The 27293-nt window shown below is 55.0% G+C and overlaps 1 protein-coding gene across 5 annotated transcripts; it reads right to left on the reverse strand.

Moving 5' to 3' along the window:
• Positions 1-1413: 1413 nt before the first annotated feature.
• Positions 1414-20348, reverse strand: MAN2A2 (mannosidase alpha class 2A member 2). Of its 5 annotated transcripts, none has more exons than XM_075558011.1 (23): positions 20123-20348; positions 18058-18207; positions 17298-17534; positions 17079-17223; positions 16796-16967; positions 15774-15901; positions 15362-15535; positions 13565-13751; positions 11495-11672; positions 11002-11204; positions 10659-10841; positions 10380-10494; positions 10114-10181; positions 9845-10010; positions 9194-9430; positions 8847-8969; positions 7900-8014; positions 7472-7605; positions 7192-7333; positions 6048-6181; positions 3961-4155; positions 3728-3838; positions 1414-3193 (listed from the first exon to the last, which is right to left on the reverse strand). In XM_075558011.1, exons 2-23 carry the CDS (start codon positions 18187-18189, stop codon positions 3041-3043), a joined length of 3432 nt encoding a protein of 1143 aa, XP_075414126.1. In that variant the 5' UTR covers positions 18190-18207; positions 20123-20348; the 3' UTR covers positions 1414-3040. The 5 variants fall into 5 exon arrangements, with proteins under 5 accessions (XP_075414126.1, XP_075414123.1, XP_075414124.1 ...); XM_075558008.1 differs by having other exon boundaries at positions 17298-17555; positions 20123-20253; XM_075558009.1 differs by lacking the exon at positions 20123-20348 and adding an exon at positions 19594-19757.
• Between the last annotated feature and the right edge of the window lie 6945 nt (positions 20349-27293).

The raw sequence follows: 27293 nt of genomic DNA on the forward strand, positions 1-27293 counted from the left end.
AAGCCGTCCGAAGACACCACCCTTGATTCCACTCATTTCCTAGAGGGCTGAGAGGTCTTTCTCCATCATTTGATCCCAAATAACAACTGCTTGACGGAATTGCTTAGCATCTGTACTAATACAATTAGAGCTCAAACTTACCGGGCTCTTCCACATTCCCAATGGAGCCCTGGTGGCAGGTCCACAGTTCGAAACCAGGCACACCGTGGGAGAAAGAAGCGGCTTTCTACTCCCACAGAGTTACAGTCTCAGACACTCACGGGGCAGTTCTACCCTGTCCTGTAGAGTGGCTGAGTCGGAACTGACCTGATGGGGAAGAATAAACATAGCCAAAAGGCGCCATGGTGGCACAGTTATTGAAGTGCTCAAACCGCAAGATGTGTGGTCTGGGAAACCCCATGGGGCAGTCTGGAGAGCAGTGGGTTTGGTCTGTGCCCCAGGCACTGGGCCAAGCACCTCACAGTGACACTCTCAGCTCTCTCACTGTGGTAGGAACATCGTCAAACTGGGATCTGGACCCAGGAAGGAGAGTATCCCGTGCTATACCGCCGGAGCCCGGAGGGTGCAGGGAGTTTCCCATTGGGCTGCTCACAGAGAGGCTAGCTGTTCAAACCCACCAGAGGTGAGTCAGTCTGTCCTATAGGACAGCTACATGTTGGGACTGAGCTAACCACAAGGGGGTTGGCTTGTTTTCTCTACATCCTCAAGTCTCTGGTGGCAGCATGGTCAAAGCACTGGGCTGCAAACAAATACAGAAGGAAGAGGGGCCATGTGCCCTGTTAAGATCACTCACTGCCAGCCAGCTGATGCCCACTCAGCCCCCCAGGGCAGGGTAGAACTCTTGTGACTTTGAGACTGTAACTTCACAGGAGTAGAAAGCACCCCCTCTCCCCGACGGAGCCACTAGCAGATTCAACTGCTGGCCTTGTACAAGGCCATGCCCAGGTGTCCCGAGTTGGAACGGACTCAACGTACCTCCTGACCCACAACAGACCGCGAGCCCTGGGACGTGTCCTCACCCCCGGCTATGGGATTCCGTGAGCGGCTGGAGGGACTCAGCCGTGTCTCCCTCCAGGTGCCAGCTCGCACGCCCCAGTGACTAGCCAGAGGCCCCAAAGCGCTTTTCTCCATGAGCAACCGTAACCTCAGGTTGACAAGCTGCATTTTCTCCACATCTAACCTGTGTTGAAACCTTTTTTTTCATCACACAGGAACTTTCAAAACATTGTATGCCCAAATCTATCTTATCTTTTTACCTTTTGAGGCGGCTACCTTTTAGAACACACTTCCCCAACACCAGGGGTAAAAAGAAAACCTGTCTTTTCTCCATAACTTCATAGTCCTTGTGTGCCTGTACTTTCCACCTGGACTTGGGTAAGCCGAGAGGCAGAACGTGACCACTTGGACAGCCAGTTGTCTCAAAATACTATTTATTAAAGAGTCCACCTATGCCCCACGTGAATACCACTTCCACCAGAAACCCAGTCCTCCTCAACGTGAGTCTGTTTGGTTCCTTTGGTTGGTCCGAGGCACTCCCCTCCCACTCAGATTTAACCCACAGCAGCTTCCTGGTCTTCTGAAACCCCGGCAGGGTGAGTCTCACTGTCCCACCCTCTCCAATTCAGTAGTCAACTGTGTGCGGTCTCTTAGGAGTCCCACACATTTATGCTTCCAAATAAATTTCAGGACCTTGAAAATTCTAGAAAGTGTCCATTCTCAGGGGAATGACAGGGACTGATGGATGGATTTGGGGTGGGAACAGACTATTTCTTTCGTCTTCTTTGTTCCAGGCTATGTATCTCATTTGGGCCAACTTCCACACTGTTCCCAGCAGTCTCCAGTTGCTGCTCTTAAGAGTTTTAAAGGTAGGCACTTCGAGCTTCTTCAAAGAATGGCAATGGCCACCCCTCACGCCCTTCTGCCATGCTACAGGGTGGCAGTGCCCGCAAGCTGGTGCCTGGCTTCCAAGGGAATGCCTGTTGAATGTGATGCCAGGGTGGGTTTCTGACGGGACCTTATTGACCTAAGATACTTCTTTGAGTCTTCACTTCCTAGCAGTTTCGATACAGGGCAGAATTAAACTTTTACCACGTGTTTTTCAGCAACTGGAGACGACCATAAATTCTTCTCTCTCTATTGACTGCAGCGGAAAGCAGCTGGCTCTACTGCTTCCTCGCTGACCACGGACCCGCAGCCCGTGCCAGGAACTGGACGCTGCTGGGAAGGACCTCCTGGGCGCAAAGCTTCCAGGCCTGACTGCGGAGCTGCTGCCCAGGGGGCCCCAAGTGTCCGAGTACGTGGGGGCTTGGAGGATTCACTTTCTTTCCAAAGAAAGGAAGTTTGTTAAACCAAAGCCCCCAGGGCAGGAGGGGGCACTTGGGGACAACGGTGTGTACAGAGCAATGGAACCAAAGCTGGAGTCCGGGAGGGTGGAGGACTCCCCACGCCTGCCGCCACCCCACAAAAATCAGCAGAAACTAGTCAGTGCACAGTATGAGCTGGGGCTCTGGGGCCTGAGCCTCCAGCCTGGCATAAGCTCCAGTCCTGACCCAGTGCTTCCTGACATGCTGCAGCCCGGCAAGCAGGCGAGTGGAGCCTTTACAGAAAGCCTTCTCTCGGGAGAAACGGGGATTCCTGCTATGCCTCCACATGGGCTGTACACTCAGGGGCCCCATGCCTTCTTCCCAGCTCCTCCACCTGAATAAATGGTCTCAACACGACCACAGGACTCCCTTAGAGCCAGCTCTCACCTGCAGTGAGCCTGGTGCTGGGCTGGCACCCACTCAGCCTCCCCTCCCCTCTTGGCTCCCTGCTTCTCCTTCCTCCCACTTTGGGAAAAGGACAGCAGCTTGGGCCTTGTGCCAAAAGCAGGGTGTGGCGTCGCATCTCTCCTCGCTGGCATGTGCCCTGCCTATCCCACACTGGGCTCGCCGCCCCCACAGAAGCAACAAGAACCAGGAAGTGAGGGCAGTTCTGAGAGGCAGATCCGGACAGGAACCCAGTGTGGCGAGGGTGAACTTCCCTCTGGCCAGGAGCAGCCCTAGCCTAGGCGGAGGCGAAAGGTGGCGATCTCCATGGGCTCCAGGTAGATGTCAGTGCTGTTGGAGGGCGCGGCCAGAGGGAACAGTAACGTCAAGGAGGTTGGCTGCAGGAAACCCACATCCAGGCCGGAGAAAAGGCTCCCCAGCGCCACCTGTGGGGCAGGGAGGGGGTGCGCTGAGCTGCAGGCTGACACACTGCAGCTTGAAGATTCTGGCCAGGAGCTGGCCCCTCCCCCTCCCTAGCAACAAACCTACATACCCACAGGAGTTTGCACAGTCTCAGGGGTTCACTGCACCCCAAGGCCTGTCTGTGGCACCGGGGTAGCAATCCCTGTTGCTGTGAGGTGTGAGGTGTGAACTCCCTAAAGGCAGGGAGGGTGTCTAGGTTCCTTCCGGAGGACAGCCATCAAGGATGTTTCCTTGCTTATGTGCCTCACTTCGCTTAATGAAGGTCCCTGATTGCAGAACACAAATTCCCTCACACCTTGCGCTTCAGTTGCAACTGACCCAGCTCGAGGGGCTCTGAGAACACATCAAGGGCTCCCCTATGGGAGGCCCTGCGGGGCCCTTTCCTCTCCCACCTTGTCGCTCCCCTCCACCTCCGCCCCCACCCCAGCACCTGCTCTGCCATTCACAGCCACTCCATTTCCCTGCCCGTCTCTCATTCACACCTGGACCCTGCTCACCTTGCCTTGGCTTGTGGTGCAATTGAAGCCCAAGTTCTTGGCCTCGAGGCCACAGTCAAAGCCCTTCCGGTGCAAGAGAAGAGCAGTCTCTGCCGAGGGCAAGGCGTCATCCTGGACAAGGGGACAAAGGGCGGGAAGGAGCTCCAAGGGCGGCAGCATCTGTGCCCCAAAGGCAGCAGTGGAGTGAGGCAAGAGCCTGGCCATGGAGGTGCAGGGCGGAGGGGGACACTCACCTCAGCCTGAAGCGTCCGCAGGTTGAGCAGGTGGAAGTCGCAGGGCAGTGAGGAGGCCAGAGGGTGGAATGAGTGCAGACCAGGGCCTGGGAGCTGCCGCTTGGCCACAGGCAGTGCAAGTGCTGGAGTATTCAGGTACATGGAGGTCAGGTGGCTAAGAAGGGACGGGTAGCTAGTAGAGCGGCCATCTGAGACCTGAAGGGAAGCCAGGGTGGAGATGATGAAAGCACAAATAGCCAAGGTCTTTGGGAGGAGCCTGGGTCTAGCTGGCCCAGGCACTGCTGCTCCCACCCTCCAGTGTGCCCCTGCCCTCCCATGCATCCTAAAAGGGTCATTCCCCTGGCTCTTTGAGTCTCCACCCCTTTTCCTCTTGATGCCACACCCCGATGTGAGCAGTGTAGCCTGTCAGAGCGAGCGCCACGCTGCGGGATGGGGGCTGGAGAGAGAGGGGCGCCCGCGGGACTATGGACTAGCGGGCCTCAGGCCGGGTCTCACCCTCTGAACCATTATGCACAGTGCTAGCCCTCATTCGCGGGCCCTGCTGCCCGGGACCATGCCCTTGATGACTCTCCAGGATGTCACACTCAGCAGGCCTGAGCGTCCCTTTTCCACCTGGACTTGTGTCCCAGGACCACCCTCCCCTGGTCCCTGGGCTCGCTTCCTCTCCCTCGAGCTCCGTGCCCAGGCTAGTGCTGAGTCCTCGTCCACTCACACTAGCACTGTCCCACCCCAAGGCTTGGCCATGGCCCGAGCTCTCAAGTCATCACTACCTCCTCCTGCCCGCACAGCCTTTAAACTGTCACCTGGACTCCAGTGACACTTCCTACATGCCCACCTGACACGCTGCCCAGGGTCCGCCCAGACTCTCCTCGAAGTCAGCCCCCAGCCGCCCCCGTGCTCAGCCTAGCACCGAGATGAGATTTCCTGAGATTGAGGGCAACATCCCATCCCCCAGCAGCACGGTCGGATATGGCCGCCATCAGCTGCTGTGGCCACCGAGCACTTGAGACATGGCTAGGACAAATGAGGATTGAGTTTTTAATGTTGCGTCTTAATTAATTTAAATGATCAGGTAGATGGTCAGAACAAAAAACCGATCTGCCTTGAAAGAAGTACAGCCAAAACACATCCCCATGTCCTCCTCAGTCCTTCAGGACTGTGTAGTGCCTTTGATGAGAAAGTGACAAAACTCAACCCAGTCCATTGCGATTCAGGACAGCCACTCAGTGCAATGCAGGGCAGTCCCGACTGCTCACTCAGGAGTTGGGGCTGTGAATCGAACCCCGCTCCACCTTACAGCGACCCTGCAGGACAGAGTAGAACTGCCCCCGTGGTGGTGGAGTGCTAAGAGTTGGGCTCCTAACCACAAGGTCAGCGTTTCAAACCACTCACCAAGAGAAAGACTGGGCTTTCTACTCCCATTAACAATTATAGTCTGGGAAACCCATGGGGGCAGGTCTACTCTGTCCTACAATCGGTCACTGTGAGTCGGTGTTGACTCGCTGGCAGTGAGTTTGGGATTCTCAAGGAAGCTGACTGCCATGTCTTGCTCCCATAGAAGAGCTGAAAGGGAGCTTTCCAGGAGCTGAAAGCCCCATTTCTCTCCCATGGAGCGGCTGGTGGGCTCCAACTGCTGACCTCGGGGCTGGCAGTACAATCCTTACCCAACAGCGCCACCTCGGCTCCTTGTTGAAATTGCACCCTGCTGGCTCCCACCATAGTTACATACACTGCCTCTGCCCTCCTCTCCACTACTGTGGCTGCTGAGAGAGATCAAGGCCCAGCTGGCAAGGGGCAAAGGAAGCCCTGAGTGGATTGGGGTTGGGGAAGGAGGGTTAGAAGATGTTGGGCTGAGGGAGATGAGCAGGGCAGCCCAGAAAAAGGGGGAATGAAGAGGAGGGCACAGTTGCCTGGGAGGGAGGTGGCAGACGTGGCCTCTCACCACAGCCCTGCCACTGCCGCCCTGAGCTCTCATTCAGCTCTGCTCTCTCTACCCGGGCCTGGCTCCCGCTCCATTCCTTAAACCCCACGCTGGAACCCCCAGGGCCACCCCCACCTAGCCACTGGCAGAGTGAGGCCTGGTTTACCTCACTGCCTGCCGTTCGCCGTTCTAACAGGAGGCGGAAACGATTGCAGGTTCTCTTGTTGTCCTTGAGCCCTTGGCCGAGACCCCGGTTGTCATCCTGCATCAACCGCCGGTCCAAGATCACCTCCAGCTGGCCTGCGCAAGTTCACTGTGAGTCCTGGCCTGGCCTGCCCCACCACCCACCACCCCTTTGGAAGAGGAGGGCTCCCTTGGAATACGGTGTCTCAGAGCTGTCTTTCTTAGGGATCTCTTGAGGGGACGCCTGCGCCCATCTCTCCCACCCGACAGCCTCTTTCGTCCAGCTCCCCAGTCCGTCTTTTACATGGGGTTGCCGTGAGTCGGAATCAGGTCCATGTCAACTGCCCAGAACAAACTTCACCACAGAGCTCTCTGAACACACTTGTGTGCATGCCCTTATATAAATGCACCAGTAGGCGGAGAGAAACAGCCAATCAGGGAGGGTAGCTATAGTTGAAGCCAATGAGGCTGACAGACTCACAGGAACTAGCCGCACCTGGTTGCTCCCAGGATAGTGGGGGGGAGGAGTGGGGACTACAATCCTTCCAGCAGGAGTCAGGTCCCTGCTCTGCTGGCCCAGGGGCAGAGCCCAACCCCCAGCACTTGGCTCTAGTCTAGATTCTTACAAAGGCCCAGTCCCACAGAAGTCAGACCCCAAGGGCCTCCAAGGCCACCACATTCAAGCTTTTGTTTGTACCCTGAGTATCATGGGAGCCATTGGGGCAAGCCAGTTACTCAGTGGGCAGTGCTCTGCCTGGCCCTGTTCTGATTCTTCAGGAACTCTCTTTAATAACCAATAATAGAAAAACAAAACGCATTTCATTAGGAGACTGAATGCTATTTCAGACTATTCCTACCAAGACTCCCCCAGGCCAAGAGGAGGTTGCAGAGCTCAGGAGCAAAAAACACTGCTCAATTCCAGATGCTTCTCTTAGGGAGCCCAATAAGACACCCATGACCCAACTGCCTCACTGTGCCTGCACCCAGGGGGGCAGGTGACAGCAGCTGTCTGCCTTTCTACCTGCCCACATGACCAACCAGCAATTATGGCTCTGGCCCCAGGAGAAGAGAGGCCCACGTGGTGGAGGCCCAGGGGTGGGATGGGCTACTCCCCTGCTCCCACGCACCATTGCCGAGGCTGGACACACCCAGGGCTTGGGCAGTGTGCAGAGTGAGGCGGTTCTGCGTGTCCTGGATGTAGACCATGACAGGCATGGGGTAGAAGTTAGCCTGCAGAGGCAGCTTCTTCAGATACCTTCGGGGCTGGACCTGTGGGGGCAAGACTAGCAGCTCAGGGCACCGGGGAATTGGGCAGCCCCCGTCTGAACATGTCCTGGCTCACCCACCCCTCTGATTCCTCTCTCCCTCGGGGCAGAGTGCCGCTGGGCCTGTGCTGGAGGGGCTCACCTGGAAGCCGTTGAGGTCCGTGAAAAAGGTGCCCTGGCTGTCAATGTTGGTGCGCAGGCGCAGGGCCACCTCCTTGTTGACATAGTCCCGGATATCCACCAGGGATGACAGGTCCAGAGAGAGCCCCTCCACCCCTGGGCACAGGGACAAGGGAGACACGGGCGGCATGAGGACAGGCTGGAACTCAAGTGCCTTGGCTATGAGGGGTTTGGGCCCAACTCCCCTGGCAAGCCAGTCCAGGCATCTCTGAAGACCTTTTTTACCCCATGGGATTTAAACGCCCCCATCTTGACAGGTCCATTCTCTGGGAATGAGTAATGACCTGCCAGTCTGAATGGAGAAGGGGCAGAAGGAAGAGCGTGGCCAGCCCATCGTCTGTGGTGCCCGCCCCTCTCCTACAAGGCCCCTTCCCACCCTGCACAGCTCACCTGGCAGGTTGTACAGCCGGACCACCTGGTGGACGTGCTCATAGTAGGCAATCACCTCTGAGAAGAAGGGGCCTTCAGTGACACGAAGCACAGGGGGTTCCTTGGGGACATAGGGCTGGAGAAAGAGCACAGGAGGTGGCTGAGTCTGCAGCCCACACAGCAAAGCAAGCAAGTGCCAGCTCAGGCTTGGGCAGGGGACAAACCAGTACTCAGCAGGCACTGGGCTGGACTGGGCTGAGCTAGACACACATCCTCCTGTGGGTAAGTTCCCTGGTGTTATAGACCGAGTTGTGTCCCTGAAGAATGTACGTCAAAGATCCTAACCCCTGGATCCTTGTAGGCAATTCCATCTGGGAGTAGTTTTCTTATGCGGAGGAGTCGTATCTTGAATGTGTCTGAAACCCTACAACCCTAGAGCAGCCACTCCTGCGCTATAGAGGTGACGCCGAAAAGCACGCAGGCACAAGCAGGGAAAGGATTTCCAGGGAAGGCTGACAGGAAGCTGAGAGTGGGCTTCCCCTAGAGCAGAGAGCTCAAAATCTAGACTTCTAACTATAGAAAAGTAAGTTTCTGTTTGTTAAAGTCACTTGTTTTTGGTCGTTCTGTTAGAAGTCAGCCCAAACGCGTGGCCGCCAAGACCATTCTGAGCCACATGGCCCGTGTGGGGCTTCCTCCACAGACAATCTCATCCATCCTCACAGAGCAGCTGGTGGGCTTGAACCAGCGACCCAGACGTCAGCAGCCACAGCTCTACGGCACTAAGAAACTTAGACAGTATAGGACTCAGTCATCCTTCTTCCCAGAGGCGGTGAAGATGGGGACCACCTGGGAATAAGGCAAGGCTTGGCCGCCGTCCTCATGGTAGGACTGCATCTCCCCCTCTCCTTGTGCCATCTCAGGAGGAAGCCCACCCAGGCCCTGCCAGCTCTCGGGGGTCTTCAGGGTACCTTGGCATCGCTGTCAGGCAGGAAGAGGTAGGCTCCACTTTTGTCTTTGGATGTGCGGGTGCCATAGATGAGGAACTCCATGTCCACCCGCTGCTCCTGCTCCTCGTCCACCCTTCGGATGCTCTGCCAAAAAACACAGCCCTGACCCCTGGCCCCACCCCAGCGCATCAGGCCTGCCCCCAAGAGGACACGGACGAAATTCCCCGAGGGGTCGAGCCCAGCTTCCCTGTGCTAGCAGCAGGGAGCCAGGACCACCATTCAGCATCCACCTTCCTTCCAAGGGCAGCATGGGGGACAGCAGCCCAACACTCCCCACTCCCTCCCACCCCCCGCGACTCCGGCCTTACCTTGAGGAGCCCAGTGAGGCCTGAGAACCAGACCTGCATGTAGCGGTTGCTGAGGGCAAAGTCCGTGGTGCCTGAGTCAACGACTCGGACAGGGAAGGCCTCATGCCGGCTGACGGACAGATGTCGCCCGTGCAGGTAGACGCGCACAGAGGAGGGCAGCGTGCGGTGCCCGTCAAGGCCCTGATGAAGCTGCAGCACGCTCAGGCCCAGGGCCGGCAGGCGCACGGGCACAGACACCTGCCAGACAGGACAGTGGGGAAGCAAGGGGGGTCCCTCAGCAGCTGTCTGGCCATAGGCTTGCGATTCTGGTTCGTCAAGTTGCATTACTGAGAGGCTCACGCAAGTCTCACGACCCTCCCAGGCTCTCTGCCCTGCTTCTAAGAGTGGGGGTGACATCGGGCGGTCCCCGTCTCTCAGACTCTTAGGAGTCACAAATGATATTTGGAAAACGCCTAAGTGACCCCACAGGTTAAGCTTTCCAATGCGTCACTCAACTGAAGGGAGGACAGGACACGGTCATGTGTACCCTCATCGTTACCATGGAAACCTTCCCCTCCTTCCCAAGGGCACATTCCCTCCGCTTCCACAAAGGGCTCTCCTCAGGGTAGCCCGACCCAGTGAGGCCGCAGTGCCCTGGCAGGTGGGCCTCACCTGGTAGATGTCCGGGGCCATGTCCGTGGCAGAGCTCCAGTGGGCGCTGACCTGCACGGCCAGGGGCTGGCCATCCTCAGAGAGCACACGTACCCGAGGCGAGCTGACCAGCAGGGACACCACGCTGAGCCGCTCCTGCTCCAGTGGGTTGAATAGCACCACGTACCTGCCAATACAGGTGGGCTGACTTGGGAGCAGGGCACCGAGCACCCAGGCGGCATGCAGTCTGTGTGCGTGCGTGTGTGCATGTGTACATGCGCACAGCTCACCTGGGTGAGGTGCCCAGCTGGATGACGGTGCGCTCAGGCAGGGCGTCGTGGTTCAGGCGGGTGTCATCCTGCAGAGGTGGGTGGGTGGGCAGAACCCTCTTAGGGTTTGGCCCTGTTCTGTCCTGGATGTGGCTCCCCAGCTACTCTGGCCACAGGCCACAGGCAGAGGCAGAAGAAGGCACACCACCACGGACCAGAGCTCTGGGACCACTGCCCCTGCCTGCCCCCACACCTGCCCACCGACACCCCTGCAGGGCAGGGCTCACCATCTGGAGGAAGGGCACCTCAGGGTCATAGTGGTAGGTCTCCTTGTCCCCCAGCACCAGATAGTGAGCTGCGTTGATGATGACCTGCTTCAGGCTGACCAGGGATCGGAGGAGCCTGGGATGAGCACAAGGAAGGCCATGACAGGATGCTCCCTCCTTAAGGGGAGGCTGTTGGCCCTGCCAGGTGCACACACCCTCAGCCGGAGGCCTGCTGCCCACCCTTTCCCAGGGAAGGAGCGTGGAGGCTGTGGAGCTGGCAGGGAGAGGCGAGGGGCCAACCTGACCCCGTAGTCCACCACGACAGCCTCCTTGGCGGTGCCGGTGATGGCATCGTGGTGCTGGAAGAGCCCCAGTGTGCGCCGAGCTTCCAGCAGGAGCGCGAAGTCAGAGAGCGGGTACTGGCTAGCCGTTCCAGAGCGGCGGGCGTGGGCCACAGCCAGGCTGTACAGAATCTCTGCCCCCCTGTCCGGAGAAGGGAGTCAGACCCCCAGGCCCGGCACTCTCCCTCCATCCTTTTCCACCAGCTGTGGTCTCTGGGGCTGCTCTCCCCTGCTGGCCAGGTGCAGACCCAACCCCAAAGGCTCCGCCTACACCCTGTATCCGGGGAAGGGAGGGGTCTCACCGCAGGTGGGCTTCCAGGACACGGTCCAAGCTCTTATAGAAAGGCCGAGAGGTGTAGTAGCCTGTCCAATAATGATCCTCCCGGTCCGCATAGGAGAAGAAATCCCCGCTCAGCACAGGGAAGCCGGGTGGACGAGCCCCAGGCTCCACCCCAGTCCGCTTGTAGAGAGCGTCAAAATAGTCCGAGAGGGTGCCAAACTGGGCCTGCGGGAACCCAAGCCCAGTCCCATCAGGTCCAGAGCCCCTGGGAATTCTGGCCAGAGTGCTGCTGGGGGGTGGGGGGTGGAGGGGTGGGCAGGGGCTGGGCCTACACCGAGGGAGTCACTTCGTGGCCCCCATACGGTCCGACAGTGAAGCTGGATGTCAGGGAGAGACTTCCTACAGACCCAGGAAAACTGGGCCAGCACTTGCGGGGAGAGCCCTGCTTTGGAGCCAGAGAGGAGGAGCACAGGCCCAGAGGGAGGCCGCCCCGCCCCACCCCCCACCCCCCGCACCTGCACGTGGAGGTCAGGCTTGCTGTTGAGGAAGTCGAACAGCCGCTGGTAGTTGAAGAACTGGGCATCCCACTCTTGGGGCTTGTCATACCGGAAGTCGTCACCCAGGGGCACCAGGAGGACATTGCTTCGGAAGAGCCTGGACTTCTTCCGGTACTGGTCCAGAAGCAGGGCTGCCCTGTGGGAGGAACCCAACACGAAGCCTCAGCATCAGGGGTGCCCTCCGCTCACAGACCCCTTCCTGGTGCCCCCCCCCCCGTACATGGTACATCCCTCCCAAGAAGCCCTTTCAGCTGCGTGTGAGGGGACGCCAGGGTTATCCAGATGGAGACGGTTCTGAGGACCCGCGAGGTCTTCGCATGCTCGCTGAGATCAAACGCACTGCCCTCAGGTGATTCCAACTCCTAGGGAGGTGTGGCGGCAGCGCCTCGGTGGGCCTGGGTCTGCCCAGACGCCATGCAGAACCAAGCAGTCCCCCTTCCCGGGACCACCCTTCAGATCTTCCAGATGTGCGCACGCTCCACAGGCTTCCACTTAGGGCGCTACAAGCCCAGCCGGGCCATCTCTGTGGTTTCTGGACCACATGGACTGCCGCCCCCCAGTGTCCCTCTGAGGGCAGGGCCCAGGAGCCTGGGGGCAGCAGCCAGCACAGGGAGGGCACACTGGCTCCGGGCCCAGACTTTCCCTTGGAAGAGCGTTTCCGTGGGCATGCTTGGCATGCTACCACGCCGTCCCCATGTTTACCGTCCCTTGCCCCATTCTTCATATATGTGGGCAGGACTTTTCTCCTGCTTCTGAAGCGCCACCACATTCAGCACCAGGTAAATCTGACCTGGTTAGATGTCACCCACATCCCAACCAGCTGAGGTTTCATCACACCCCGGGGTGGGGGGGGGAGTGACTCAGCACAGGCAGAGGGAGGAGCAGGGACTGTAGGCCAGACCATGCTGGTGCCAGCCCAAAACTTGCTGGCTGGGCGACTCTGAGCAAGTCACCTCTCTGTGCCCCACTGCTACAAAACCAGTACCTGTCTACACTAATCAATGTGGAAAGTGCTAAAGTAAATGGAATGAGGTGATAGCTGTAAAGCATTTTAAAAACAGCCTGGCACACAGTAAGAACTACTTATTAAAACAAAACAAAACCAAAATCGGTTGCTGTACTTTCCTAATTCTGTTCTCAAAGATCCCAAGAGAGGATGCTTCAAAACACCACCTTGCCCAAATGGGTCACTCTCGTACCACATGCAGTCCCCTCTCCTGGCTTGCTCTCTGTCAGTCTCAGGTGGCAGTGCTAAGGAGCACCAGCCTGCAACTCCCCTAGATGCTGGCATGCCATCAGCATGTTCTGGAAACAAAAGACCACTTTCTTCTGCCTTGGGTCTCATGCTTCACCTCCTAGCTGGCGTGGAATGGGAGGACTGTGACAGGAAACCAGTTCCACTTGTTATATTAAGGTCCGTCCTTGGCTGCACCTCAGTCTCAGTTGGCAACAGTGAGAGTCCCACTAGGTTTTCTCGAAGAAAAGAAGCTCCAAGCTGTTGGCAGCTGAGGCCGTGAGCTGGGGGACATTTGGGGATGTCCTGGAGAACAGGACCCCCACTCTGCTGACCTCTGAGGGTGCTGGCTGGATGGGAGCCAAGTCAGAGCACCCAAGTGAAATTAGGGCTTATTAGCTTACGGTCTGTAGCAGTGGTTCACAACCTTCCTAATGCCTGGACCCTTTAAGACAGTTCCTCTTGTGGTGACCGCCCACCTTTTGCCACTGTTATGGATCAGGCGACCTCTGTAAAAGGGTCGGTCACCCCCCAAAGGGGGCACAACCCACAAGTTGAGAACCGCTGGTCTACAGGGAAGTGTACGGAATTTGAGAATCACTCACTGAGTTAGTCAGCTGACTCTGACGTCAGGACACCTGCAAATGTGAGCACTTAGAGAAAAGCGCTGGGGGGAGGTGCTTCCTTACAGCCCTGCCTGCTTCCCAGGGGACCACCCCTGAGAGCCAAGCCCCCACCCATGGCCAGAGTGAGGCTGAAGGCCTCCCGACTCCCCTGTGGGGCACAAACAGTACCTCTCAGCCACATTGGCCTCTGTGATGGCCCGGGGCGGCACCTTCCAGGGGCAGTTGATGCGCCCGCCAGGCAGGCGTTTGAAGTCAAACTGGCAGCAGATCTTGGGGTCCGGGCCACAGGTGTGGGGGACATCATAGCTGTAGAAGGGCATCATGTGGCAGAAGATGTCTGTGCTGGAGTCTGGGTCTGTAGAAGACACGGCGCGCGGTCAGCGGCCAGCAGGCAGCCTCTGGGACTGTGCACGGGGGCTGCTCTAGGTCGAGGGCAGCCCTGTGTGAGGACACAGGGAGGCCCCCAAGTCCCCGAGTCCTCCAGGGAAGTGAGTCAGGATAGGCTCAGGCCCTAGGGAACAGACGTCAGGCCCTGAAAAGGGCAGAGGTCAATGTGATGGCGAGCCTGCCTCACAAGAAGGGGTGACGGCTCTGGTCTGAAAAGCCGGAGTCCCAACCAAGCCTGCTGCCCTGGAGGGGGCTGGGGCTCGAGGCAGCCCAGGTGCTGGAGGAGAACTGACTGCTCCCAAGCACTTTCTTGGTTGGTAGCTTTTTGGTTTTTTGGTCATTGTATTGGGGGTTCTTACCACAATTCATACATCCATTGTGTCAAATACATTAGTACATATGCTGCCATCATCATTTTCAAAGCAGTTCTTTCTACTTGAGTCCTTGGTATCAGCTCCTCCCTCCTATTCCCTCCCACCCCCTTGATAAGTTATTATTTTAACATTACACCATCCACTGTCTCCCTTTACCCATGTTTCTGTTGTTTGTCACCCTGTGTGTGTGTGTGGGGGGTTATATTCTTCCATCTGTTGCTATCTGTTCCCCCTTTCTCCTCCCACCTTCCCTCTACCCTCCTGGTATCGCTACTCCCATTACTGTTCCCGAGGAGTTTATCTGTCCTGGATTCAATGAGTTGAGAGCTTTCTCTGTACCAAAAATGTACGTGCTCTGGCCTAGCCTGATTTGTAAGGTAGAACAGGATCATGATAGTGAGTGTATGGGGGTGGCGTGGGGGAGGAAGCATTAAAGAACTAGGGGACGCTGTGAGTTTCCTCAGTGCTACACTGCACGCTGGCTGACCCTTCTGTAAGGGGATGCCCAATGGTCTACAGATGGGCTTTGGGTCTCAACTCTGCTCTCCCCCGCATTCACACTGATAGGGTTGTTTGTTTTGTCAGCTGTTAGCTTGACTGCTGACCACTGACTCGTGCTCAAAGCGACCCTGAGGACAAGAGAACTGCCCACAGGCAGCCATCTGTATGGGCGCAGGCTGCCACAGCTTTCTCCTGAGCTGCTGGTGGATTCACCCTACTGACCTTTCGATTAGCAGCCATGTGCATAAATGCCCCCGCCCATCTAGGAAACCCTATGGGTCATCCTACTCTGTCCCATCGGGACGCCATGAGTCAAGATTGACTGATGGCAACAGGAAACTTCACAGAAGTAGATCGCCAGGTCTTTCTTCTGCAGTGCTTCCAGGTGGGTTCAAACTGCCAACCTTTGAGTCAGTAGCAGAGTGCAAACTGTCTGTACCACCCAGAGACCTTGGACTACAGAGCCCATCCATGCCACAGCGTCACCAGTGGTTCACGGCAACCCTGCAGGACCGAGTAGAATTCCTCCATAGAGCAGCTGGTGGGTTTGAACCGCTGACTGACCTTGAGGTTAGTAGCCCAATGCTCACCCAACTGCAATAGGGGGGCTCCTGTCTGCGGGGCAGCAGGACGGATTCCTACTGGCCCTGCTCTTCCTCAGGGAGGCCCACGTTCGGGCAGCCCCTCCCCGACCTGGCCTTACCCCACGTCTGCCTCCACATGAACTCCAGACTGTGTGTGGCAGCAAAGTGCTTCTTGATGGCATAGTGCACCCTCTGGATCAGCATGCTGGTCAGGTTGGCACGGCGCAGTAGGTAAGGCATGGTGGAGCTGTGTCCAAAGGGGTCCACTGCCCAGCCAGAGCGCGGGGTCACACCTGGGAAGGGGCCCAGGAGTCAGGGGCCCAGAACACTTCAGGCCTGCCCTCTCGGCCACCCTAGTGCTGGAGCCCTGGTTCCGGCCCCAACAGGCAGTGGATGAATGCCACCCCACTGGGTCCACACTGATGGAATACACCGACAGGAGTCACTCCCTGCCGGCCCATCCCTTATAGCACCCTGATGTCTGCTGGGTCCATCAACAGGGGCAGGCTCCCCTCCTGAGGCAGCACGTACCGAGGTTTCTCTCCAGCCACTGGTGGCCTTCGATGAGCTGGTCAATCAAGGCAAAGTAGTGGGAGTTGGCTTCATCGGGCATCACCCAGCCTCCCGTTGTGATCTCCAGCTGCCCGTTTCCCACAAGCCTGTGGTTGAGGGTGCATGCTCAGCACTAGGCAGGGATTCTTTCCCCGGCCTGTTCCAGAACTACCAGCCAGCCAATCCCAGAATCCCAGGAGCTGCCCGCAGCCTTGGGGAGCCTGTGCATCAAATGCAGGACCAAGAGGACAAACCGCTGTCCCTGAAGCCCCTCCGTGCGGCCCTGGTTTGCTCCTCTCTGGACCTCTATCCACGCTTCCAAGGCCAAGCCCTCACACTCCTCATAACTGCCCTCTAGCCACCTGCTGTCGCTGAGTCCGACCCCGGGCATGCCAGGAGCAGAACTGTGCCCTGGGTGGTTTCCAATGGCTGGTTTTTTCAGGAGAAGGCCAGGCTTCTCCTCTGAGTGGACTCAAACTTCTGATCTCTCAGTTAGCAGCTGAGCTTACTCTCTACCTGAATCACCCAGGGGGGCTCTAGACCGGATGCTGCTGCCAAGCCAAATGGGCCTGCCTTGTCGACATGTGAAACAGAATGGGATCATTGCGACCTATGGGGTCTTCACTGGGTTCCAGTCTTAGTCTGGAAGCTCCGCTGAAACTTCCTTCTCAGCCTCAGGGCAACAGCAAGCCTCCGCTGACAGATGGTGGCGGCTCTGCAAAAAGGGCGGGACCTTCGCCTCCTGCCTGGAAGCAGGGAATTCTGGCCCTGGATGCCACTGCCCTCTCTCCTAATGCCCAAGACCCTCAAGCTCAAGCAGTCCCTAGAAATGGCCCCTTTACCATCACCCACTCCCATGATGGTTCCCTCTCGCATCCCCCTGCCGTCTGCGCACCCACAGTCGAAGGTGAGACCTGCACACCCATCCCAGGGCCCAGAAGACCTCTCTCATTCCCGTAGCTGCCGTCAGCCCTGCTGGCAGCGCCTGAGCCAGTACTGGCCTTCGGACGGCTGCTCTCTTCTGGGCACTGATGTTGTCCCACCATTTGGCAAAGAAGGAGACCTCGGCCCAGAGGAAGCGCCGTCGGGGATCTTCCTGCAGCTTCGCCACCATGCTGTTGAGGATGTGCTGCGTCTGCTCTGTGTAGTACTTGTCAAAGGTCTTGATCCAGCCTGAGGGGGGCCAAGACAGTGCCCAGCTCTGTCAGCCGGCCCTCCCAGACATACCCTGGCCATCAGAGGGCCCACTCCACACGCCAGCCCCTCGGGCCTGCAGAGCCTCACCTGGGTCATTGTGAGAGTGAGGTGCCACGAACACCTGCAGGTCTTCTGCATCCCAGTCATGGGGGCTGTAGGAGATGTCGAACCCCTGCTTCCACACACCGCCATCCATGTTGTCATAGGGCAACTCCTCCGACACGGCAAGCATCTGCCAGACAGGAGAGCAGCTCAGGGCCCCGTCCATGGTCACTGTGGGTCCCTGCCACTCGGACTCTTACTTACCTGAAGGTCTGGCTTCTGGCCCTGGCCCCCCAAAGCAAATTGGCAGTCCTGAGGGGAGACGGAGAAGAAGCTGGGTTGGGGCTCCGGCGGCACCACCCAGGAGCCGTTGGCTGTGTAGTAGGGCAGCAGGGCAGGGGGGCCCTCCGCGTTGGCCGTGAGCTCCAACACGGAGTCCTTGATGTGGCTGATGATCTCGTGGTTCTCCTCCAACAGCTGCTCCAGCTGCTCGATGCGGTTCTGCAGCACAGAAATTTGGCTCTGCCAAAAAACCAGAGCATCACCCATCGCTCCTTGAGCCACAGAGAGAATCTCTGCTTGGGATGTACCACCTGAAGCCTCACTACCATCCCGTTCTCTGAAAAGAAGCAGGAAGCTCAAGCCTACAGGGCAACCAGGTCACTCATAAGGACCTCCATCATCCCCATCTAGCTCAGGGACAAGTGTGTTTGGTACCATCGGTCGGTGTTGGCTGCCTGGGCCACTGTGCTTTGGACGGCGCCGGGACTTAGTGAGAAAGTCTATGGCATCCACTAGTAATGCCTGTCGAGAATTCAGGCCAGGGGGTGGCCACACCTGTTGCCATTTTTCCTTTCTTCTGGTCATCACTGGTTTTTTTTTGGCTGGGAGGTTTCTAGAAATCTTGCCTACTGGTAAGGGCTATTCCTGTCCTGGGCAAAGGGACACTCCTGCTGGGGGAGGGGGGATAACTCGGGTGCAGATGGCTTGCAAGTGAAGAGCTGAGCAACCAGGAGGGACTCACCCGGGGGAAGTTTCCGCCATTCTGGTGCCGGGTGGGATCACGCTGCACCCGGTCCAGCATGAGGTAGAGGGAGAAGACCGCCACGCAGAAGATAGCAGCCCCACACACGGTCACCTGCTTTTTGAGTTTCATTCTGGCCTCCTCACACACCTGGAGGGAAGGACACCACCTGAAGCCCTGCATGCACACTAGGGCTTCTCTCGCCAAATGCCCTAGCAATAAGTCTCAGTGCTGCTCCCCGCAGGCCCCAGTTGCCCAGCTTCAGAGGACGCAGGCTTCTCAGCCAGCTCCACATCCCAACACTGACTGTGAACTTGAATTCATTCTCCTGACCAAGGCTCAGAAAGCAAAACTCTGTAGCATCCCTGGAGCCGGTCCTGCCTGACCTCATAGCGATTCTGCCCAGAGTGAAGATGCTTGCTTTCTCAGGCTGATGCCATTAACATTTGTTTTGTTTTGTGTGGATAATCAATCTCTTCTGCTCTGACTCCCAGAGCACCCCGTACAACCTCCTGATAGAGCCAGCTTCCCACTGAGCTTGTCTGCAGAAGAGCACAGGCTAGCCAAAGGTTTGTGCCCACCCCCCGAGGCCATGCGCTGCCGATTCTGGAGGCACACACTGGCATCTATTTTGTGTAGCTGAGAGGGTGAAAGAGGCTGGCAGGTAAACCCTTCTCTCTTTTAAAAAATTATTTTATTGGGGGGTTTTTACAGTTCTCATCACAATCCATCCATTGTGTCAAGCACATTTGAACATACGTTGCCATCATTTTCAAAACAATTTCTTTCTACTTGAGCCCTTGGTATCAGCTCATTTCCCCCTCCCCCCTCCCTCAGGTAAGCCTCTCTTGAAGGTTAAGTCTGCCCTCTTGAAATGAATCAAAACAAGAGAGAAAGCCGTTTCTCACATAAAACAAGTGCTGAGTCTTGACCCGGTTGGTTCTGATTCTGGCACTTAATAACTTGCAGGCGATGGTTAAAGAACACTTAGGGGACCCCTGGGAAGGACCCTGGCAGCCAGCACCTACTCTTAAGGTCCCCTGGGCAGTGAAGGGCTGGGCACAGCTGCTGGACTGTGCGGCAACTTCGTCGGCCGCACCGCCTACGGCCCCCACTAGCCGGCTCAGAGCGGGGAGGGCGCTGGCTGCTGGGCCCGGCGTAGGTGGGAGCAGCCTCCGCTCCAGCCCCGGGCCGTGGAGCTCTGTCGCCTTTACCTTGGTGCCCTACTTTGCCCGATCTGATAGGGCTCCGGAGCCTCCGGCAATATTTTTAGCCTTGGGAGGCTGGGTCCAGGCCAAAGTGGGCGGAGCTCAGGAGAGTTGGCTCGCCGGAGAGTGGGCACCTGCCACCAGATGGGCTGCCCGCCAGCCGGCCGGGCCTCCTCCGCTCCCCTGGGCCGCGGCCCACCCCCACCCGGCCGGCCCCTGCAACCGACCGCAACGACCGCCGCCCGGGCCGGAGCCGGGGGCCTGCTGACCGACTCCGCAGCGCCGCGCCGGCGCCTTCTCCCGCCCCGCAGCCCGCCCGGCGCGTTACCGTGTGCGGCCCGGCTCCGCGCCGCTCCCGGGCCCGCCCGCCGCGCTGCCGCCCTCACATCCCCGGGGCGGCGGCCCGCGCGGCCGCGGTCACGCAGGCGAACGCCCAGCCGAGCCGTCGCGTCCTCGCGGGGGCCAGCGCCGCCGCGCACAGCAGCGCCCCCCGCCCGCCGCTCGAGGCCGCCGGGCCGAGCAGCGTGTGGGGCGGGGACAGCCGCGCCGCGCCCCCGCGCCGCCCGGCCCCGCCTGCGGGCCCCGGCCCGGCCGCTCCTCTCGCGGGCGGCGTGCGTCTCTCGGAGCCGGCGAGCGCGGGCCCCGCCCAGCCCCTGCCCGCAGGCCCCGCCCCTCCCCGCCGCTCCGACCCGGCTGCTGGCGCCCCCGCGCGGCGGGCCCGGCCCGCCCCGGCCCCGCGGCCGCACTGCGCAGCCGCGCCCGGGCCTCCGCTCGCTGCGAGCCGCCCAACTTTGCGCTCTCCGTCTCCCGGGAGCTCCTGCGGCGTGTCCGCCGCCCGCCCCGCCCGCTCTAGGTACCCTTAGTTTCCCGTCGCTCCCGCGGCTGCCGCCGACGCTGGCCGCCTGCGGTTGGGCCGCTGCACCGATCGGGCTTGCTGACTTTGTATTCCTGCTGCTAAGGCGGCATCCAGTCCGTCCCGACGGTTCGCGACCCTGTGCGCACACAGCACCACGAAACACTGCCCGCTCCGCACAATGGTGCTTGAGCCCATGTGGCGCCCCCGTCACTCCATCTCCCGAGAGCGTTCCTCTCCTCCCCTGACCTTCTGCTTTACCCCGCGGGGTGTCCTCTTCCGGGGCCCAAAGCATGTGTGCTTCCACTGCCCCGTGAGCGAGACAAGGTCACTTCCTCGCTTCTCCTCCGCTGACTAGGCCATCGCGGCTGTTTTGCGATGTATTGAATAATCGTAACGCATGTCTCCACGAAGTCCGCATCCTCCTCCTTTCTGAAAGTTTTACCTTAGGGCACATTCTCAACCGGGAAGTCACCTGGGCAAAAGATAAGGGCCGAAATGGCTGATGATGCTTGGCGTTGTTCTGTGGTTGCACCCCCAAAGGATTTTGTCTGCGTATTCCATCACAAACTGCCGAGGAGTAGTTAGCAAGGTTCTAGTGGAGGTATCAGATATAAAATGCCATGTCAGTCACCTCCAGTTTCTTTGTATCGCCTACAAGAGCTTGTTCTCCGCTTGCCTGTTACAATCTCGTTACCTAGTAATGCAGACTCATCCTCTGTGTTTGTTTGCCCTGTGTTTGGGGCGGTTTCTTTCAATTTATCTTTCAGCCCTTCTGTTACGTTTTTTGATAATCAGAATCATAATTATCCAGCTTCTCTGGTGGTTCCTTTTAAAATTTCTGAGCTATAACTTAATAGTATATGGCACAAATCTTAAGTGTTTTGATAAATTCGTATGCACATATTCATACTTCATACACTCTATGTTCTAATTACTAGTGGATGTTGGTCTGTAGCATTGCCTTCTCATTTTAAAGCTGATATAATAAATATGATTCCACAGAATGGAGAGATTATCAAGCAATATCGTTGATTTCATGTGTAGGCAAAAATCATGCTGAAGGTCATTTAAAAATTATTGCAGTAGTACATCACCAGAGAAGTACCAGAAATTCAGGCTGGATTCCAGAGAGGACGTGGGACAAGGGAGATTACTGCCGATATCAGATGGATCTTGGCCAAAAGCAGAGAATACTAGAAGTTAACCTATGTTTTACTGGCTAAGCAAAGATGTTTGGCTATATAGATAACATTTCAAGGAATAGGAATTCTAGAATGGTTCACTATGCTCATTTAGACCCTATCCGTAGACCAAGAGGCAGATTGTTGGAATAGAACATGGAGATACAGCCTGGTGTGCATCAAATGTGGGTCCTTTCACCACTTGTTCAATCTGTGTGCAGAGCAAATAATCTGAGAAGCTGGACTTTATGAAGACTGGCTGGTCAGGACTGGAGAAAGGCTTGGTACCAACCTGTGATCTGGAGATGACACAACCTTGCTTGCTGAAAGTGAAGAAGGCTTGAAGTCCTTTCTGGTGAGGATCAAAAACCACCCTGGAATTGATGTCAAGGAGTTCAAGAAGGAAGAGAATGCTTTGAAACTGATTGTGGTAGTAATTGTACAATACTGTTTGACGTAATTGAACTATGCAACGATGTGATACCTGTATTAAGATCCCAATAAAGGAGGCAAAGGGCATTTATATGCCCCTTATTTATAATAACGGCATGTACATATGTAAATATATTTATATATGAGGATGGGGAAATAGATCTATGTGCATATATGTATAGGTTTAGTATTAAGGTAGCAGATGGACATTGGGCCTACACTCAAGTACTCCCTCAATGCAAGAATACTTCCTTCTATTAAACTGGCATTCCATGATGTTCACCTTCCTGACACAATCGCTAAAGATAGAAATGGGAGCATAAGCAAATGTGAAGAAGGCTGATGGTGCCCGGGTATCAAAAGATATAGCATCTGGAGTCTTAAATACTTGAAGGTAAACAAGCAGCCATCTAGCTCAGAAGCAACAAAGCCCACATGGAAGAAGCACACCAGCCTGTGCGATCACGAGGTGCTGGAGGGATCAGTTATCAGGTATCAAAGAACAAAAAATCATATCATTAGGTGTTCACCTCCCTGATGTGATCACTGAAGACAAATGGGTGCATAAGCAAATGTGGTGAAGAAAGCTGATGATGTCTGGTTATCAAAAGAGATAGCATCTGGGGTCTTAAAGGCTAGAAGGAAAATAAGCAGCCATCTAGCTCAGAAACAACAAAGCCCACATGGAAGAAGCACGCCAGTCTGTGTGATCATAAAGTGTTGAAGGGATGAGGTATCAGGCATCAATGAACAAAAATCATATCATTGTGAATGAGGGGGAGTGTAGAGTGGGGTCCCAAAGCCGATCTGTAGGCAATTGGACATCCCCTTACTGAAGGGTCCCAGGGAGGAGACAAGCCTATCAAGGTACAGTGTAGCAACAATGAATCGCACATTGTAGCAACAATGAAACATACAACTTTCCTCTAGTTCCTAAATGCTTTCTCCTCCCCCACTATCATGATCCCAATTCTACTTTACAAATCTGGCTAAAGCAGAGAAGGTACACTGGTACAGATTGGAACTGGAAACAGGGAATCCAGGACAGATGATCCCTTCAGGACCAGTGGTATGAGTGGTGATACTGGGAGGGTGGAGGGAAGGTGGGTTGGAAAGGGAGAACCAATTCCAAGGATCTACATGTGACCTCCTCCCTGGGGGATGGACAACAGAAAAGTGGGTGAAGGGAAACATCAGACAGGGCAAGATATGACAAAATAATAATTTATAAATTATCAAGGGTTCATGAGGGAGGGGGAAACAGGAAGGGAGGGGGAAAATGAGCTGATGCCAGGGGCTTACGTGGAGAGCAAATGTTTTGAGAATGATGAGGGCAATGAATGTACAAATGTACTTGACACAAAGAATGTATGTATGGATTGTGATAAGAGTTGTATGAGCCCCAATAAAATGACTTTTTTAAATCCCAATAAAACATTTTTGGGGGGAGGCACTAATTAAAACAAAAGATGTATTTTTGATGTTATGTGTATTTGAGATTAAACTGAAATTAAGATTTCATAATAATATTATGACAATAAATATCTCTCAGGAGAAAAACAAAACAAACAAAAAACTACACCCTTCAGCATGAATTGCACCTTAACGCAAAGAAAGCCCAGTCACAAGTAGACTAATAAGAAATATCATGATGAATGGAAAAGTAGCACAGCTGTCAAGGATGTGGTTTTCCATGGAAGCAGAGCCAAGAAATAAAATTATGTGCCCCCCCTTTTTAATCATTTTATTAGGGGTTCATACAACTCATCACAATCCATACATACATCAATTGTGTAAAGCACATTTGTACATTCATTGCCTTGATCATCCTCAAAACATTTGCTCTCCACCTAAACCCCTGGCATCAGCTCCTCATTTTTCCCCTCCCTCCTTGCTCCCTCCTCCCTCATGAACCCTTGTTAATTTGTAAATTATTATTTTGTCATATCTTGCCCTGTCTGATGTCTCCCTTCACCCACTTTTCTGTTGTCCATCCCCCAAGTAAGAGGTCACATGTAGATCCTTGGAATCGGTTCCCCCTTTCCAACCCACCTCCCCCCACCCTCCCAGGATCACCACTCTCACCACTGGTCCTGAAGGGATCATCTGTCCTGGATTCCCTGTGTTTCCAGTTCCTGTCTGTACCAGTGTACATCCTCTGGTCTAGCCAGATTTGTAAGGTAGAATTGGGATCATGATAGTGTGTGTGTGGGGAGGAAGCATTTAGGAACTAGAGTAAAGTTGTTATGTTTCATTGTTGCTACATCGCACCCTGACTGGCTTGTCTCCTCCCTGTGACCCTTCTGTAAGGGGATGTCCAGTGGCCTACAAATGGGCTTTGAGTCTGCACTCTGCACTCTACCCCTCATTCACTATGATATGATTTTTTGTTCTCATGATACCTGCTAACCGATCCCCTCGGAACCTCGTGATCACACAGACTTGTGTGCCTCTTCCATGTGGGCTTTGTTGCTTCTGAGCTAGATGGCCGCTTGTTTACCTTTAAGCCTTTAAGATCCCAGATGCTATATATTTTGATAGCCAGGCACCATCAGCTTTCTTCACCACATTTGTTTATTCACCCGCTTTGTCTTCAGTGGTTGTATTGGGAAGGTGAGCATCATAGAATGCCAACTGAATAGAAGGAAGTATTCTTGAGGGAGTACTTGAGTGGAGGCCCAATGTCCATCTGCTACCTTAATATTAAACGTATAAATACACACACATAGATCTATTTCTGCATTCTCATATATAAATATATTTACATTTGTACATGCCTTTATTTAGACCTCTATATAAATGCCCTTTGCCTCCTAGCTCTTTCCTCTATTTCCTTTGACTTTCCTCTTGTCCCATTATCATGCTCAGTCTTCATTTGGGTTTCAGTAATTCCTCTTGGTTACATTACCCTTGATCATGCCCTACCATGCCCTACATCCTCCTCGCCACTGATTTTGGATCACTTGTTGTTCCTTTGTCCCTTGGTTTGTTAACACCACTACCTTTCCCACCATCTCCCCCTCTCCCATGTCCCCCAGAACTATCGGTCCCATTGTTTTCTCCTCCAGATTGTTCATCCAGCCTATCTTATTTAAACAGATCTGTGGAGATAATAACATGCACAAAAACAAGACAGTGCAAAACCAAGCAACAATATACAACAAAACAACAATAAACCAATGACAAAAACAATACAAAACAAAACACAATAAGAAAGAAAAGCTTGTAGTTAGTTCAAGGACTGTTTGTTGGCCTTTAGGAGTGTTTTCCACTCCAGTCTTTTGGGGCACAACACCCTGGCCCCAAAGTCCACCTTTAGCATTCCCTGGGACCTTGCCGCTCCATTCCCTTGCTGTTGTGTTGCACCCCTTAGTGTTTTGCCTTGGTGTGGTGGGATTAGATCAGGTGCAATTCCCACATTGTGTCTCCAGTGTTGTCTCCTATGGGGCTATGGGTCAGTGAGGGACATTGTGTCTCATAGTGGGGCCAGCCATGTGGTCCTCTCTGTGGACTGGCTGCTCTAATTGAGAACATCGTCCTCAAGGCCTGGTGGGCCAGGATGTGCTCCATTCTCTCCTCCTCCACCTTCATCTGCTCCCATGTGCTCCAATCAGATATGTCCCTCTCCCAGAGCTGCAGATTCAGTGCCATCCTTTGAAATAAATTCTTCTGGGGGAGGGGAAATGATGTGCCCCTTTGCACCTCTGATCACTCTGGCAAGGACCACAATGGGAGCAACTGGATAGACTGGGAGAAAATCGTGGAACAAAACTCAGACCCATTAAAAAGGCTAAGCTTAGTGGTCTGTCAAGAGATGGTGGAATCCCCAAAACCATAGCCCTTACTTACCCTTCAAATCGAGGACTGAACTCACCCCCCGCCCCACCGAAACCACTTCCAACCTTGGGGATGAACAGTAATGCTAGGTAGCCAGAACAGGGACTAAGGGGGGTAATCTCCCCAGTGCCCACGTAGGGCCACAACAAAAGTGTTGTAAAGAAGTCAGGCACCCATTAGACACCTGAGGGGGCAGGTGAGGTCGAACCCAAACTAAGCATGGTTAGACTAAGTCTCCTAGGCCCAGGTGAAAGCCACCCTGGGCATACCCACCTTAGGCACCAGCAATATGACATCACCCAGGTGCATTCAATATCAGCCAATAACATTGGCCAATACCTTGAACCACACCTCCCCAGCCAGTGGGGATAAAAGTAGTCCACAGGCAGGCCGCCTCTGTCTTTCAGGTGTGCTTGACAGAGAGTGGGAATCTCTCCAGCATGCAGGTGCACATACATCGCTTGGCCCTGGGGCCAAAGCTTCCTCTTGGGCCTCTCTCTCCTGGTCCCTGGGGATTTCTTGGTTCCACAAGCATGGATTCGTGCTCCTGTTCCTGTATTCTTTCCATGTGGTTTTTCCAAGTTCAGTCGTGAAAATCTGCACGGCCTCGTACAGCCTTGTATGCTTTCCAGAAACAGCGTGTACTTTTTGAGCGTAGTACCTGAAACTTCCCTTTTCCTCCTAAAGTCACTGGGATTACAAACGTGCTTCTGCTGCGAGAATTCTTTCAACTCCGTGAAGCAAGAACTGGTGTGTCCGATCCAAAAATCTAACGGTAATGCCAGGGAGGAGCACAGTGTCCAGAGCAACCACCACGAGGAGCGTCTAAGAGCAGCGTGTGACCAGGGTGCAGCGTAGAAGGCAGAGGGACAGGAAAGAGGGGCGAAGGGAAATGACAAATGGGGAGGCAGTGGGTGCTGAGGGGATGGCAGTTCACACCATGAAAGAACATGTGGATGAATTGTTGACTAGAAAGCACGCTTGTGCTGTGAACTTTTCACCCAAATCACAATAGAAATTTTTTGAAAGAAGAAAGATCTAAATGGCATTGTGGGTACAAAGCTATTTGTGATCAAAGGACAGGTAGAAAAAGAACCTGGGGGCACCAAGCCACGAGGCAGAAAAGCAAGAACAGAGTAAGACTAGGACACTGGCCAGCAGGCATGTGGCATGAAACACACCCTTAATTCTAGGCAGTTATCCCAGCACCCCCTACCTGTGAATTTAGGCCTAGCCACATGTTAAGGCGCCCTCAAAGCTAGAAAGATAAAATATAATCTCTGACTCAAAAGGTACAATACTTGATGCCATCGCAAATGAAATAATACATGAGAATTTTAAAACGTATAGTTGTATAATACATCAATGTAGATAACATATCATTGCTATTATTTTTATTCTCACTACCTACTATTCTAATCTTTTAAAATATCAATCTGGGTCTCTGGCTCTTTGTTTCCCAATATTCTACCTGTATCCTGACCAGCTGCTATTTGACCTGCCTCTGACCCACGATTCTACCTTAGTCACTCTTGCAGGATAAAACAGAACTGCCCCTTGACGTAGTTTCTAAGACTTTAAATCAGTGTTTCCCGAAATAGGCAATACCACTTCCGGGAGGGTGCTGCAATGATCCAGTGGGAGCCGCACAGGCCAGGGTATTTCCCGTCGCTGACGATGGACAAGGCACACTGAGGAAGAATTGACCTTCCAGTCATGGTG

This window comes from Tenrec ecaudatus, chromosome 9, assembly GCF_050624435.1.
Source record: "Tenrec ecaudatus isolate mTenEca1 chromosome 9, mTenEca1.hap1, whole genome shotgun sequence".
NCBI lineage: Eukaryota > Metazoa > Chordata > Mammalia > Afrosoricida > Tenrecidae > Tenrec > Tenrec ecaudatus.